Source organism: Podarcis muralis, chromosome Z, assembly GCF_964188315.1.
Source record: "Podarcis muralis chromosome Z, rPodMur119.hap1.1, whole genome shotgun sequence".
Taxonomy (NCBI): domain Eukaryota; kingdom Metazoa; phylum Chordata; class Lepidosauria; order Squamata; family Lacertidae; genus Podarcis; species Podarcis muralis.
In genome coordinates this window covers 3,308,156-3,323,148 of record NC_135673.1, presented here as the reverse complement: position 1 = coordinate 3,323,148, position 14,993 = coordinate 3,308,156, and the positions used below count along the sequence as shown (strand labels likewise).

The 14,993-nt window shown below is 46.6% G+C and overlaps 1 protein-coding gene across 1 annotated transcript in view; it reads right to left on the bottom strand.

Moving 5' to 3' along the window:
* The window catches only part of NPDC1 (neural proliferation, differentiation and control 1), a 60,390-nt gene extending 46,152 nt beyond the window's left edge, over positions 1 to 14,238 (bottom strand). The window contains exon 1 of the mRNA XM_077922187.1: positions 14,006 to 14,238. Coding sequence (XP_077778313.1) covers positions 14,006 to 14,066 — 61 coding nt within the window. The 5' untranslated portion in view covers positions 14,067 to 14,238. The remainder of the gene's footprint in view (positions 1 to 14,005) is intronic.
* Between the last annotated feature and the right edge of the window lie 755 nt (positions 14,239 to 14,993).

Sequence of the window (14,993 nt, the reverse complement as noted above, 5' to 3'; positions counted from 1 at the left end):
GTATACATTCAAAGCAACATAATTAACGGGCAATTAAAATATTATGTAAAATATTTCAAAATAAAACACTACAAAGAATGTCAACTACAGAATGCACATTTAGCGCAGCAAAGCTAAGAATGAAAAGTTTCTGAAACATTTTGAATGGAGGCATTTCTAAAGCAAGTCAAAATGCACATTTAAAACAGCATTATTAACAAGTGAGTTATTATTGTAAGCACAGAACATATCTGCTGCTGTTGCTGCCAGTCCTGAGTCTGCACTAAGAGACAGCCAAGACGGTCTGTTAGAATGCTAGACTGACTACTGGCCCACCGTTAGTCAAGGTAGGGTGCAGATGGGGATAAAAGGGATCAATTTATTAGAGGATACAAACTTCCAGCCTCCTCCTGATGGCCTATAACAGGGGTCGGCAAAGTTTACCTCACCTGGGCCGGTTCACTCCAGCAGAGATCCCTCCGTGGGCTGGATTGCGTGCGCGGTCGCAATTTCTGGTGTCCGCACCGACACAATTTCTGGCGTCTGAGCATGCACAGACATGATTTCCGGCACCGCGGAAGCGAGTCCCCACGCCGCGCTGCACCAGTTTAGCACAGTGCGCGGGGAATTGCCGAGTGGGCGGCTTGGTTCGGGGGTGGCTCGTGGGCCGGTTAAACGACCCCTGTGGGCTGTTTGTGGCCCATGGGCCTTAGGTTGCTGACCCCTGGCCTATAAGCCCCAGAGGAAGCCACTACAGCAGAGTGGTGGAGAGGCCAAAGAGGCAGAAGCTGACCCTAGGTGGAGAATCAAGGAGCTGGTGGGGCTATCTACCTTCCCCCACGACGAGGACAGCTTTTCTGATCCAGTGGGGAGAAAGCGGGCAGCCTGGGCTCCTGAAAGAAGCGAGGGCAATTTCCCTCAGCTCCAAGGGGTTTGAGATCCCCTGAACCAGAGACACCATGCCTTTATTTCAAAACTTCATTGTTAGGGGAACACTGTTGAAGAACGGCACATGCCTTAAAAATACAAATACATTGATTGCCCCTTAAAAGGAAAGTTCTTAGGAGGAATGAATTTGCACCCCAGCCCCTTAAGAAAAAAAATCTCTTCTCCTCCAGATACCAAGTACAGTGGTACCTCGCAAGACGAATGCCTCGCCAGACGAAAATCTCGCAAGACGAAAGGGTTTTTGGTTTTTTGAGTTGCTTCGCAAGACGAATTTCCCTATGGGCTTGCTTTGCAAGACGAAAACGTCTTGCAAGTTTGTTTCCTTTTTCTTAAAACCGTTAATACCCAGGGTGCATTGCTTGAAGAGGTGCAGTTGCACGCGGTGTGGTAGCCTTTTTTGAGGTTTTTGAAGACTTTGGTGATTTTTGAAGCTTTTCCAAAACTTCTTTTGAAACCGTGCTTCGCAAGACGAAAAATTCGCAAGACGAAAAAACTCACAGAACAAATTAATTTCATCTTGCGAGGCACCACTGTATTTGAAGATGCTTCTGCTCAAATGGGTCATATAGCCACCCATTCCCCAAAGCTCCCCCCTTCCCCGCCCCCTGGGATTACAGGCCTGCCCTTGAAGCACAGATGTCCAGGATGCAGAGTGTTTACAGCTCTAGCTCCAGATTAGAAACTGGGTTTTCGAAGCAGCCTTGGGAGCACTTCCAGGAAAGGCAGCTCCTTAAGGGCAGCTTAAGGGATTATTCGAGCAGAGCCAGCCATCACCAGGCGCTATTAAGGTGGTGCTTATTTGGGGGTAAGAAGAAGAGAATCTCGGACGCAGAAGGCCCTTGGGCTCCCCAAGCACAAATTTGTCAGAACAGGGCAATCTGCAGAATGCTACCGGGAATGAAGACCTTCGCTGCAAAATAAGGGGTTTCTGCTTGCTCTTGGTTCTTAGCAACAGGGAGTGTTAAATTTTCAACTGCCTTATCAGTGTTTCACCTTGGATGGCTACAAAAATGTCAAAATCACCACCACCACCACACATGGAGGTACTTGACAAGTTTTCAAAAGGCTGGGGAGTTCCAACATCCAGGCAGCTATGAGCAGTTGCTCCTCCATCCCAAATAGATTTCCCAATACTGTACCTCAATGGAAGTGGGAAGGAAAAAGAAGAGAATTTAGGGGAGCATGACCTGCACAAGGTGCTCATGGTTTGTCAAATATATGACACAGGAACAGCAGAGACCTATGCCAATAGTCCATCTACACTGACTGGTTCCCAGATATTGTTGACCTTGGGTCCCCAGATATTGTTGGACTACAACTTCTATCATCCCTAGCTAGCAAGACCAGTGGTCAGGGATGATGGGAACTGTATTGGGGACCTAGGGTTGAGAAAGGCTGCTATAGAGAATCTTATCGTTTGAAGCCTCGTGGGGTGTAAGCACTATGAAGATGGGATATAAATATTTACTTAAATCAGTCTCAACCAGCCCCCGGTAGGGTAGATCAGCATGGTTATCACCATATTACAAATGAAGATTGTAATATGTCAGGACACCTCCTGTGCTAGTAAACTGAGTTTGTAGCCCACGACTTCCCACTCACTGCTCATGCTCTCAACCACCATGTCAAATCAGCTCACCTAATCAAATGAGGCAGCTGCACAGGGGAAGGGGGAACAGATATTTTAAGAGGCACTAACTAGGCCATCCAGCTTTCACCAACCTGGTGCCTTCCAGCTGTTTTAGACTACAATTCCCATCAGCCACAGCATCATACAACCACTCTGGCTGAGGCCTTTGGGAGTTGTAGTCCAAAACATGCAGAAGGCACCAGGTTGATGGAGGTTGGACTAGGCCTGGCATCCCCAACCAGATGTTTTGGAATACAGTTCCCATCATCCCAGACCACTGGTCCTGTTAGCTAGGGATCATGGGAGTTGTAGTCCAAAACATGCAGAAGGCACCAGGTTGATGGAGGTTGGGCTAGGCCTGGCATCCCCAACCTTCGGCCCACCAGATGTTTTGGAATACAGTTCCCATCATCCGTGACCACTGGTCCTGTTAGCTAGGGATCATGGGAGTTGTAGGCCAAAACATCTGGAGGGCCGCAGGTTGGGGATGCCTGGGCTAGGCTATCCTGACTAGGGTTGGGAGATGCTTCAGATTTCAGTTTCCCCCGGGTTCTCATTTTTCCAATTTAAAGTTCAATTCTCTATTGTGCCAGCTGCAGTGTGTAGGTGTGTCGTGCGAACACTCCATGCGCTCCTTCCGGGGCTGAAAAGGGATTAGTTTAACCTCCGGTTTGCTAGTAAAATTGAATTACTGTGTAACAATATGGTGCATGTCTACAAAAGCATTGTAACCAACATGAAAAGTTTGGAAAGCTCTGGTTTACAATGTAAAAGTTACATAGTTTGTGATTTTTTTTAAAAAAAGTGCTCATGAAAATCTATTAGCATTTTAGTGCAAATTTATCTCACTAATGCACACATTTGTAAAAAAAAAAAACTTCCTCTAAAACAATGCATTTGTACATGATATTTACAATAAAATATGCATTTTATTGAGATTTTGCTATACGCAATTTTTTCCATGTTACTTGGCTGCAGAACAGCAGTGCAAACATTGGTGAACTTTGCTTCATTCTCATATCATTTCAGAATGTGTGATTTAGGTAGGCTCACCTTTCAATGTGAACTTAACCGAATTTCTCCCCATTCTTAATCTTGGCCACCCCCACCCTGGCCATGCTGGTTCATAATAGGTTCAGGATTTTCCCCCTCCTTCCTTCCTACTGCCAGGGGTAGCAGAATCAAACACACTGCAGAGGTTTAGATTAAAGGCGCTTCACTGGTCCGTATCCTTGCCCCCAAAATTTTGCATTCAGTTAACAGGGGAAAAAGTCTGGAGGAGGAAAATGAGGACCTGGCACACTTGAAAGGTAAAGCCCCACAGCTCAACAGCAGAGCCTGCCAGAAAGCCTTGGGTTCAAATTCTCGGTGCCAAATGGCTGGCTGAAACACAGAGAGAGTGACAGGCCAGAGACCTGGGCTGATGGGCTCATAATCCTGTTTGCCTGCAGATGCCCAGCTCAATCCTATAGCACCTCCACTTAAAAGATCCATTTCATTTCACTTTAATATTGCAGGCCCATTGTCCTATCCAAAACGAACCCAGTTTTTTAAATATAACAAAATCAATAAAACCAAACATCCATTAAAACACAATGATACAGCAGAATGCAAAACGTCATTGAAGGAACAACAAATGCAGCAGGTCACTTATTTAAAGCTAGCTTGGCTTTAAAATGAAAGACTTCATCATCCAGCTGAAGGTGGAAAGAGGGAGAGAGCTTGGAAGATCTCCAAGAACAAGTTCCACAACCGTGGTGCCAACACTGAAAAAGCCATGCTACTTTCCCCCTGCCCACCTGATGTCAGAGCAAGGACTGAAAAGCTCATCTCAAAGTCCAGGAAGAAAAGAGACACCAGAATGATTAAGAAGCTGCAACAACTCACCTATGAGGAAAGGTCACAACATTTGGGGCTTTTTAGCTAGGACAGTGATGGCGAGCTTTTTAGAGAGAGAGAGTGCCCAAGCTGCAACTCAAAACTCACTTATGTATCACAAACTGCCAACATGACAATTTAACCTGAATACTGAGATTTTAGTTTAGAAGGGGAGGTTGGCGCATCCATGTGGAGAGAAAGTGGAGCAATTTAGTGGTACCTCGGTTTTTGAACAGCTTAGTTCTCAAACTGCTTGGAACCTGAACACTTCAAACCCGGAAATGAGTGTTCCAGTTTTGGAACATTTTTCGGAAGCCAAACATGCTCTGTTCTGAGTATAACTTCCATTGTGAGTGCCACACATTGCCGACACTTTGTTTGATCAAACTTACCTTTGTTGATATCTACAGGAGCCTGGCTAAAGGAACTTTAAAGACTGAATCTTCCTTTTGGACACAATTTGAATGGCTTCTGTAGTAGATCTTGTACATAGCTCTCTCAATTTTTGGATTATTAATATAAGATTTATAACGTAGAATGGTTTGGTAGCGTTTTGTGTGCCGCTTATGTGCTGCTTACTTTATACTGGTCTGCTCCTACTTGCAGGCAAGTAGGAGTGGGATTGGGCTGTTCTGTTAGGCAACGTTGCTGCTTGCACGGGAACAGGAGTTGGATTGGGGCTGCTCAGCTGGGGAAGTACAGGCTCCATCACACTTCCCACTGAGGGGTTTGCGGCTGCACTCCCCTCAAGGGAGAAGTTTAAAGGAGCCCCCACCTCCATATCAGATCCTCTGCAACCCCATGAAGGCAGCCAGGCTGAATAGTTTCTGGGGTTGGGGAAGGTGGAAGCAGCCTGGAAGCCGCATCTGAGAGCCCCTGCACCACCTGAGGGCAGCCAGGCGCTCCCCAGCTGAGTTGCCCGATCCTGCTCCTACTTGCGTGCAAGCAAGAGTGGAGGTGGAGGTCTCTCAGAAGTGGAGGCTTGGTGCTTCCCAGCTGAGAGATCCCCACCCTTCTCCTGCTTGCACACAAGTAGGAGCGGGATGGGGCAGCTCAGCTGGGGAGCACGAAGCCTCCACTCCACTTCTGACTCCTCTCCCATTGGCCCCTCAATGGACTTAGCACAGAGATTTTGTTTCTGCAAGGACCAGGCCCCTTCCTCCCCATCACCCTGAGCCAGGTGATCAGGATACTGCAGGCCAGGGCCAAGCAAAGAGGTAGCACTTGAACCACAGCCATTAATAATAATAACAACACATGTTCCTTGTCCTCAAATCGTGTCACTCACATGCAAGCCCAGGACGCATTTCTCTGGCTGCAAACCTTTGGCCTCCTGTGAAATGCTTCAGGAAAAGCAGGTTTGGCAACCCGCAATGTTCAAATCCAGATAAGCGTAAAGAAACATCTGCCCCTGTTTCCTTATTCACAGGGAGGACTCTAAATTATCTAGGCCAGTACCATCAAAGCAGCAGCCTGATTAAACATATATGTATATATACATATGTGTATATTTATATCTAGGTTTTACGCAAAGGGCTTTAAACAGAGTCATAATAATACATTGAAAATCACATTTCTCTGAATGTTGCAGTGATGTTCTCCAAACAAAAAATGGGTGCAAACATGCTAAGATGACGTACCTAAAAATGGATACACTGGTGAAAAGAACATACGGAAATGCATTATTTTACAGGAAACTGCTTGCAAAGATGTGTATATTTGTCAGCACTGCATACAAAAATGTGTTTATTAGGAGAAAGCTGCAGTAAAATGCTGGTGGATGTTCACCAGGATCAAAATTTGTGAACTGCTGGGCCCTAACCCTCTTCTCGCTGGAAATGTATAAATTTACCTTATATGGTGTCCAACCACTAGTCCACCTAGTTCAGTTCTGCCCATACGAACTGGCAGTGGTTCTCTGTGGGCCTTCGACAACAATCTTTCCTCAGCATAGAAGGATCAGGCCAGGGAGTGAACCTGGGACTCTGCTGCTGAGCTACATCCCTGAAACAGCCCATTCAGTCTGCCCACAAGACCTCAGCTTCATAAATCTCGTTTGCTTCCTGATCAGACCCGAGAGGATGCTAGCTGGAAGATCAGGAAACAAGCAAAGAGTGCTGAAAATCAAAACACCCTTTTGAGAACTAAACTGAACATGCAGCTTATCCACCCAGTGGAGACCGCAATCAAGCAACGTATCATACAGCTGGGAAATAAATTATTACAGTACAGGGTAGTCTGTTTATGGGAAATGGTCTCCCCAACCCCCTTTCTTCTGATATTATCCGAAGTTCTAGGTCAGGGGTCAGCAAACTTTTTCAGCAGAGGTCCTTCAGACCTCGTGGGGGGCCAGACTATATTTTTGCGGGGGGGGGGGGGGATGAACAAATTCCTATGCCCCACAAATAACCCAGAGATGCATTTTAAAGAAAAAGACCAATTCTACTCATGTCAGAACACACTGATTCCCAGACTGTTTGCAGGCCGGATTTAGAAGGTGATTGGGCCGGATCCGGCCCCTGGGCCTTAGGTTGCCTACCCTTGTCCTAGGTCAGCCTTTCTCCACCTGTGGGTCCCCAGATGTTGTTGAACTACAACTCCCATCACCCCCAGCTAGCAAGGCCAGAGCTCAGGGATGATGGGCGTTGTAGTCCAAAAACATCTTGGGACCCACAGATTGAGAACCACTGTTCTAGGTGCTCATTTGCACAGCGTCACTATATGTCAGCCTGGTGACCTCCTGATGTTTTGGACTACCTTGGTCCTCCCTGCAAGGGGGAGTATCCTGGGAGCTGATCCTGACAGGACTGTGCATCACTATAGCCATTCAGAAGGTTCAGAAGCATTCTATCTGCTACAGCTGCACTGGGTGCCACCCTTGCCTGCAGCCATGGCACCTCGACTCAATGGGCTGTGCCACTCAGGAATGGACAGCAAACAGACTTTCCCCACAACACCACCACACCCCTCTAAGCAGATGCCTGCAGCACAGACCCAAAATACTGACAACACCACCTCCAGGCACACAACCTTTGTTGCGCCGTCCAGTGCGGAACTAATGCAGCTGCAAGGGAAGCAGTGCTGGCAGGGGAACTGACAGAAGACAACTGCAGTGCCTGGATAGACAGACCACCTAGGACAGGGATGGGGAACTCTCATCATCCCTGACCATTGGCCATCTTGGCTTCTGGGGGGTCCAGCAACATCTGGAAACTTCCCATCTATGGCCCAGGAGATGCTTTTGAATTCTGGTGCTGGAGGAGACTCTTGAGAGTCCCATGGACTGCAAGAAGATCAAACCTATCCATTCTGAAGGAAATCAGCCCTGAGTGCTCACTGGAAGGACAGATCGTGAAGCTGAGGCTCCAAGACTTTGGCCACCTTATGAGAAGAGAAGACTCCCCGGAAAAGACCCTGATGTTGGGAGAGATGGAGGGCACAAGGAGAAGGGGATGACAGAGGACGAGATGGTTGGATAGTGTTGTTGAAGTTACAAATATGAGTTTGACCCAACTGCGGGAGCCAGTGGAAGACAGGAGTGCCTGGCGTGCTCTGGTCCATCGGGTCACGAAGAGTCGGGCACGACTAAACGACTAAACAACAACAACAACAACAACAACATGGCCCAGGAGAAAGCCAAGTTCAACCCTCCTAGTCAGCCATGAAACTCACTGGCTGAAACTGGGCCAATCACTCTCTGCCAGCATAAACTACCTCGCAGGGTTGCTGAGAATATAAAATCGAGATTGAGAGAAGATGAAAAACCACGCACTGTGCCCTGAGAATCTTGGGGGGGGGGGGACTGGGAATAAATGTATCAAAACACATATGAAAAGCAAATGTACTAAAAATAAACAAACCAGTAAGGCATGTCATCAGTTGTGATGTTAAAACTAGTATCTCAACTCCTTTACCCAAATCATGGTTACCAGAGTGTCCTTCACAGGAGATAAGATACTAATAGGCAAAATGGTTTCAAACCAGCTCAGGTTTCAAATTGTGACCTGCATATGGACACCACTCAAATGGCCCCTTATGGGCATACCTAAAATAATGTATGCATTACTGATTAGTATTTGCAAAGTTTCCCTCAATAAAATGTAAACAGGAGGGTCCTTTCTAAATTATCACTTTACACTGCACCAACATGCACTTCCTGCATGTAGAAATACCACATAAAGGAGTGGGAAAGAAATATCTTCCCTGATGAACTAGCTTTCTATAAGTATGGACTCTTTTTAAAAAAGGAACAAACACAATTGCTCTTCTGAAGTGGTTCAGGCCATTAAAGGCTCTTATTCTGAATGTGCGATTTAGTACATGGACACAGGCGTAAAACCGAGCTATTAAGCTACAGTCTTATCAACTACTGTGCAATGGAATGGAAGTGGGTGGAGAATAGATGCGTCCCAGACATGCTCAGCCAAACGCCTTCAAGCTAAGGAAGGCTATACCTATTTAGCTGCCCAAGAATAATTATGTTAATAACTCTAACTCGTCATTTTCAAAACTGATTTAGGGCTGGCAAAGTGTCATCAAGATATGACCAGCTCTGCATGCATTTTGCTCCACTGAATCTGAGTGACTTCTGAGACTATTTTTGCTTGGAATCTGGAATTAGAAGAGCAAACCTGCACAATGCTTAACTTGGGGCTAAATTCTCCAGAGCCTTTCCACAATGACAGCTGAGGTCTCAGTGGACATCTGCGCAGCCCTGTTCAGCTGGGGCTCCACTTTTCCCCGCTCCTGCATTGCAGAGTTGGACCCTCTGGGTGCCTTCCAACTATTAGGATTCTAAGGACCCTTTAATTAGTCAATTCCCATATAGCACCTGGCCACAATCTATCTCTTAATTGGTGGTTTGAAGCCCAAACAATCCCACCAATTGCTTGCTTGCTTGTTTTTTAATTGAATTTTCAGCTTTCACTTTTAAAAGACAAATAAAGAGGCACGGTCCTGTCCCTCATCACCAGCAAATATAACAATGAAAAATATGTGGAAGTACTTGGCAAAACCTCAAGAGCATGAGGGGAGCTGAGCAGGGCTACCTGCTGTGTGTGTGTGTGTGTGTGTGTGTGTGTGAGAGAGAGAGAGAGAGAGAGAGAGAGAGAGAGAGAGACTTATCCCATCTCTCTCTTCCCCATGACAGTCAGTAGAAGCCAAATAAATTAGGCAAAACAAATTTGCATAATTTTTGCCAATCACAGAATTCAGTTTCTCTTGGCACATAATTCTTTGCGTAGAGGATAGGCAGCCCTGGATGCATGCCAACAAGTCAATGATTCCCACCCCCCTTTTTGCCAAACTGTCAGTTAAAGCAATTTAATTCCTGCTTGCAAAGCGTGTTTAAAATAGCAAAGTGGGGACAATGCCCCCCCCCATTTCCCTTATGGTGCCAGCCAGCAGCGACTATGGGAAGAGGGATTGATTGCTAAATCACTTTAAGAATTGTAGTTCGGTGAGGGGAATATAGTGATATAATATAACAATTTGCAGCACCCTTAAACTACACTTCCAATAATTATTTGCAGGAAGCCATGACTCTTTATTTATTATTTATTACACACACATACTCATTCCACCAAGGAGCTCAGGTTGGTCTACATGGTTCTCCCCCTCCTCATTTAATCCCTGCAAGAACCCTGCGAGGTGGGTGCAGCTGAGAGGAAGTGACTGGCCCAAGGTCACCCACTGAGCTTCATGGTTGAGTCACAGTCCAGCGGTATAGCCACTACTCCGCACTGCTTTAAATGCCTTGACTGTATGGTGTGACTGGGGCCAGAGTTGCAAGAGAGCAATCCCACATTTTAGCACAGCAGCTCTCCTTAATTTTGCACTGTGCCAGGGCAGCAACAGCTTTGTTCAAAATTACGTGCTTCAAGGATGCAAAGATGGCCTCAGCATGAAGGCCAAACACCCAAGAGGACACCTAAGACATTTGCTCTAAACTGTCTTCCACATCCACTGCCTGAATGCCTCACAGAGTTGAGCAGTACGCACGCAATTTAGGGGATGTCCTGAAGTAGAGGACCTTATGCATTATATATTTTTTTATTATTAAATTTATTGTCATTGTCCGTATATACACAGTATACACAACAACGAAAATCAAACACCCACCCAAAGACCGGGTTCACATACACATTTGCACGTATCTCCAACACTCTCATCCTATTCAGACATAATCTATAAAAACATAACATAATCCAGAATATAACATAACCTATTAAAGGCATAACATAACCTAAAACCTATCTCATTCCTTCCTACTCCCTGCTTGCTATTTCTTGCAACTGGCCCTGAGATCATTATTTAGTGCAATCAGAGCTCTTGGATAGAAACTATTCAGAAGGCGTGTGGTTCGTGTTTTCATTGTCCTATATCTTCTGCCCGAAGGCAACAGTTCAAAGAAGTTGTGAGCAGGATGGGTGGGATCTCTCAGGATATTGTGTGACTTCTTCAAAGTGCGAGACGTGAAGATCTCATCCAGGGTTGGTAGTTGGAGCCCAATAACATTCTGGGCAATTTTAATTATTCTCTGTAAAGCTTTTTTATCCGTTTCAGAGCTGCTCCCATACCACGATAATTATTATATCTTGCGCTGCCCCTTATATAATGAAGCAAGAGAAAGATTTTTAGCACCTATAAGGACAAGGTCCCCTGGCCAGAACCCCCTGACATGATTTTATATCTCCTCGCAGACACAGATAAGTATGTGACCTGGCGTGTAGCACTCTTTGCAACTGCCGCTAGGAAAATTAGAGCAAATTATATAGCCAAGGTAGCCACCAACTGTAAAGGAGATGAATTTGACCCTATCTACATCAAGCTATATTCTATCTCTATCACCAAACTCTGAATATAATTGCACATTGTATTAACATTATTTTTTAATCTGTTAGTGGCCATGTGATACCTTTAGCTTATAAATTTTATTTTTTAATGTCTTAACTTGTATATTAAGGTACTTTTATAACTTTGCTTAGAGTAGGTAATGCCTTCATAATATAAATGTTTTAAGTTTTTTTGTATCAATCCAGTATATTTTCTTTTAATTGTTGAATGATTCTGTGTACATTGCGGCAGCCTTTGGCTATGTGCAATAAAACTGACTGACTGGCCTGAATGCCTCATTGAGCAGTACATCCACAACCGCTACTACAGAGAAGGGCCGCTGCAAGATTCTAGCATCCTGCCGCCCCTCTTGAGATAATGTTTTCTAGCCACTTCAGGTAAAAGTCAAGATGTGTCAATCCATTGACTGAGGAAAGTCAAGAGCTTTGCTGCTATCTGAAGACGGCGGCAGCTCCTCGCGTAAAGGTAGCAGGCAGTTCACAAAGTCCACAAACCCAAACAGCTGAAGGGCTGAAGCCAGGCCCTCTTACACAACAACTTCCACACAGTGAGAAAGAAATTCATTAAATTTTCACAGTCAAGAACAATCAGTCACCCACCAAAGAGGATGCAGACTGCAACCCTGGCCGATTTACTGCTCTGACTACACCTTCCAATCACGCCAAGTCTCTTCAAAGGGTCTAAATGGCTGATTCTGCCACACCAGTGCAATGATGGTGACAGTGAGCCTCCCTTAGTGGATGCTGCCCTCTGTCTCTCTGCAGGAGCCTTTGCTGCGGATCAGTAACTCATGCAGATGAACAGCATGCAGCATCTTCCAAAGGTTGGGCAACCCTAATCCTGACACACTACTGGGAACGCAGGAAGCATCTCTGCTATCGGGGCATCCGGGCAATCAATCAATCAATCAATCAATCAATCAAGGAGCTTTGTGACTTATGTGATGTGTCCAAGGTTGTATTTGTGAGAGTCAGAAGTTGCAAAACCAGCTCAGGTGCCAGGAGGGTGAGTGTGCAGGTGGTGTCTTTGCCAATCTGGTGCTCTTCGGGTCTGTTGGACCACAGCTCCCATCAGGCTTATGCTGGTTTGTGGTGCAAAACATCTGGAGGTGCCCCCAGATTAGCAAGGACTGCTATGCTGCAGCATTTGCAACACATACAAAGGGGTCTGATTCCATACCAAGATTAAATGGTAAATTAAAAAGGTAAAGGTAAAGGTACCCCTGCCCATACGGGCCAGTCTTGCCAGACTCTAGGGTTGTGCGCCCATCTCACTCTACAGGCCGGGGGCCAGCGCTGTCCGGAGACACCTCCGGGTCACGTGGCCAGCGTGACAAGCTGCATCTGGCGAGCCAGCGTAGCACACGGAACGCCGTTTACCTTCCCGCTAGTAAGCGGTCCCTATTTATCTACTTGCACCCGGGGGTGCTTTCGAACTGCTAGGTTGGCAGGCACTGGGACCGAGCAGCGGGAGCGCACCCCGCCGCGGGGATTCGAACCGCCGACCATGCGATTGGCAAGTCCTAGGCGCTGAAGTTTTTACCCACAGCGCCACCCGCGTCCCTATCAAATGGTAAATTAGCAACAACAAAAAAAGCTACCTGCCCATTACGCACAACAAGAAAAGAGGCCCTCTTTTCCAGAATCTATTTCTTTACTGGATGACACACGGTTTTAGGCGCTCCGTCCATCAGAGTGGGAAGGAATGAAGCCTTTCTCCTTTAGTGAACACCAACGGGTGGGGTGGGGGCAGGGTGTGAAATCCACCACTAAGCAGGAGCTTATGCTCCAAGGCCACACATGCAAGTCACATCGACCCAGAAGTAAGGCACAATAAGAGCACTCACGTTAAAAACAAACACCAAGGAAACAGCCTTGAGGCCACATATCAGTAAAGTGGTACCTCGGGTTACATGCCCTTCAGGTTACAGACTCTGCTAACCTAGAAATGGGACCTCGGGTTAAGACCTTTGCTTCAGGATGAGAACAGAAATCGCGTGGCGGCAGCAGGAGGCCCCATTAGTTAAAGCGATACCTCAGGTTAAGAACAGTTTCAGGTTAAGAATGGACCTCCGGAACAAATTAAGTATGTAACCAGAGGTACGACTGTACTGTACTGTATAACTTTGGCAGGAGCTATCCAGTCCTGCAGCTAAACTCCCAGCCCCCAATATAAGCCAGTCCACCTCAGAAAGAACTGCCAACGGTGGAATACCCCCCCCCCCCCAGCCCCCACTAACAACAAAGTGGATAAATGGCAGCACATAACTAAGAGGAAATTATTCGGGCAGGGTGGGGTCAGCCAGAGAGAATCAGGGTTGGATAGAAGGGAGGGGGAGAGAATTAAAGCTTCGGAATAGAATCATTAGGAAAATAAAGCGGGGGGTCATGAAGGAAATGCGGGGAGGAATGGGATTGAACCCTAGTAAGAGAAATGTTAATTAAGGAAAGGACGGGTGGGGGGGCCGTATCTAAAGGAGAACAAGGGGTGTGGAGGGGGGCGAAGGACAAAGTGAAGCGGGGCGAAGAGGAAGGTTGGGGTGGGGGTTATTTTGGCTAGGGGGAAAAGTAATGGTGGGGGAGATTAGGACTGAAGAGAAAATCCAGGAGGGGATGGGTGCAAGGGGGGGGGGCACAGCGACCGGGAGGAGAGAAAGCCCGCAGGCGGGGGAGGCCCAGAGAGAAAGAGAGACCCCCAGAGGGGGAGGGGGCTTACTGAGGAGGCCCCAGGCGAGGGGCGTCAGGAGCAGCAGGCGGAGGAAGGGAGCGGCGCTCATCCTTCAGCGGCTGGCCCGGCGGAGCATCGCGGCGACGGCGGCGGCTGCTTGGCGATGCGGCACAGGGGAGCCGAGGGAGCAGCGCTGCGCTGGCATGAGCAAAGCAGAGCCCGGGCGGGGCCAGCCGGCAGGGAGGGGGCGGGCGCGCGCGAGGGACCAATGGCAGCCCTCCTTTGGTCAGCAGGCTTCGCCCCGCGCCGCCCACCTGGCCGTAGCCGCGAGTGGCCGCAGGTGCAACCGGGCTTCGCAATCGCCCCGGGACGCAGGAGGGAAAGGGCGAGGCGGGTGCCGAGCGCAGCGCGCAAAGCTCCGCCCCCGCCGCCTCCACCTGGCGGCGCTGGTGGGGCTTAAACCCCGGGACATGTTTTTTTTTTTAATGTTTGGCCAATAATATCAAAGCATACTCTAGTAGTACTGATGAAAAAAAGAAATACTCTCGCCGTTATTTCATAGTTATTGATGATGGTCAGTTGCGTAATACTAAAGCATGATCTGTTATTATTTTTATTAGTAGGAGTAGTCATTAATACTATACACTAAATACCCGCACGACTTTTTTATTGCTATTAATGCTGATGGGTTTATTTAATACTAAAACATCTTTTTAATTATTATTAGCCATAAATAATAAAAATGAAATACTCTCCTTACCATCTTACAGTTAATTATTAATTGGTTGGTTAATATTCATACTCTCTTATTATTATTATTAGTCACTGATAATAAAAAAGAAATACTCCCCGAACTTACAGTGATTAATAATTATTGCTGCTGTTATTAGCCATGAATAATAAGAATCAATATTCCACTTATTATTTTATTGTTATTAATGATTATTGGTTTATTTAATACTACAGCATGCACTGTTGTTATTACACTGGGCAACAATTTTTTACTTTTTGAATGTTGTCTAGAATCTACAACTGA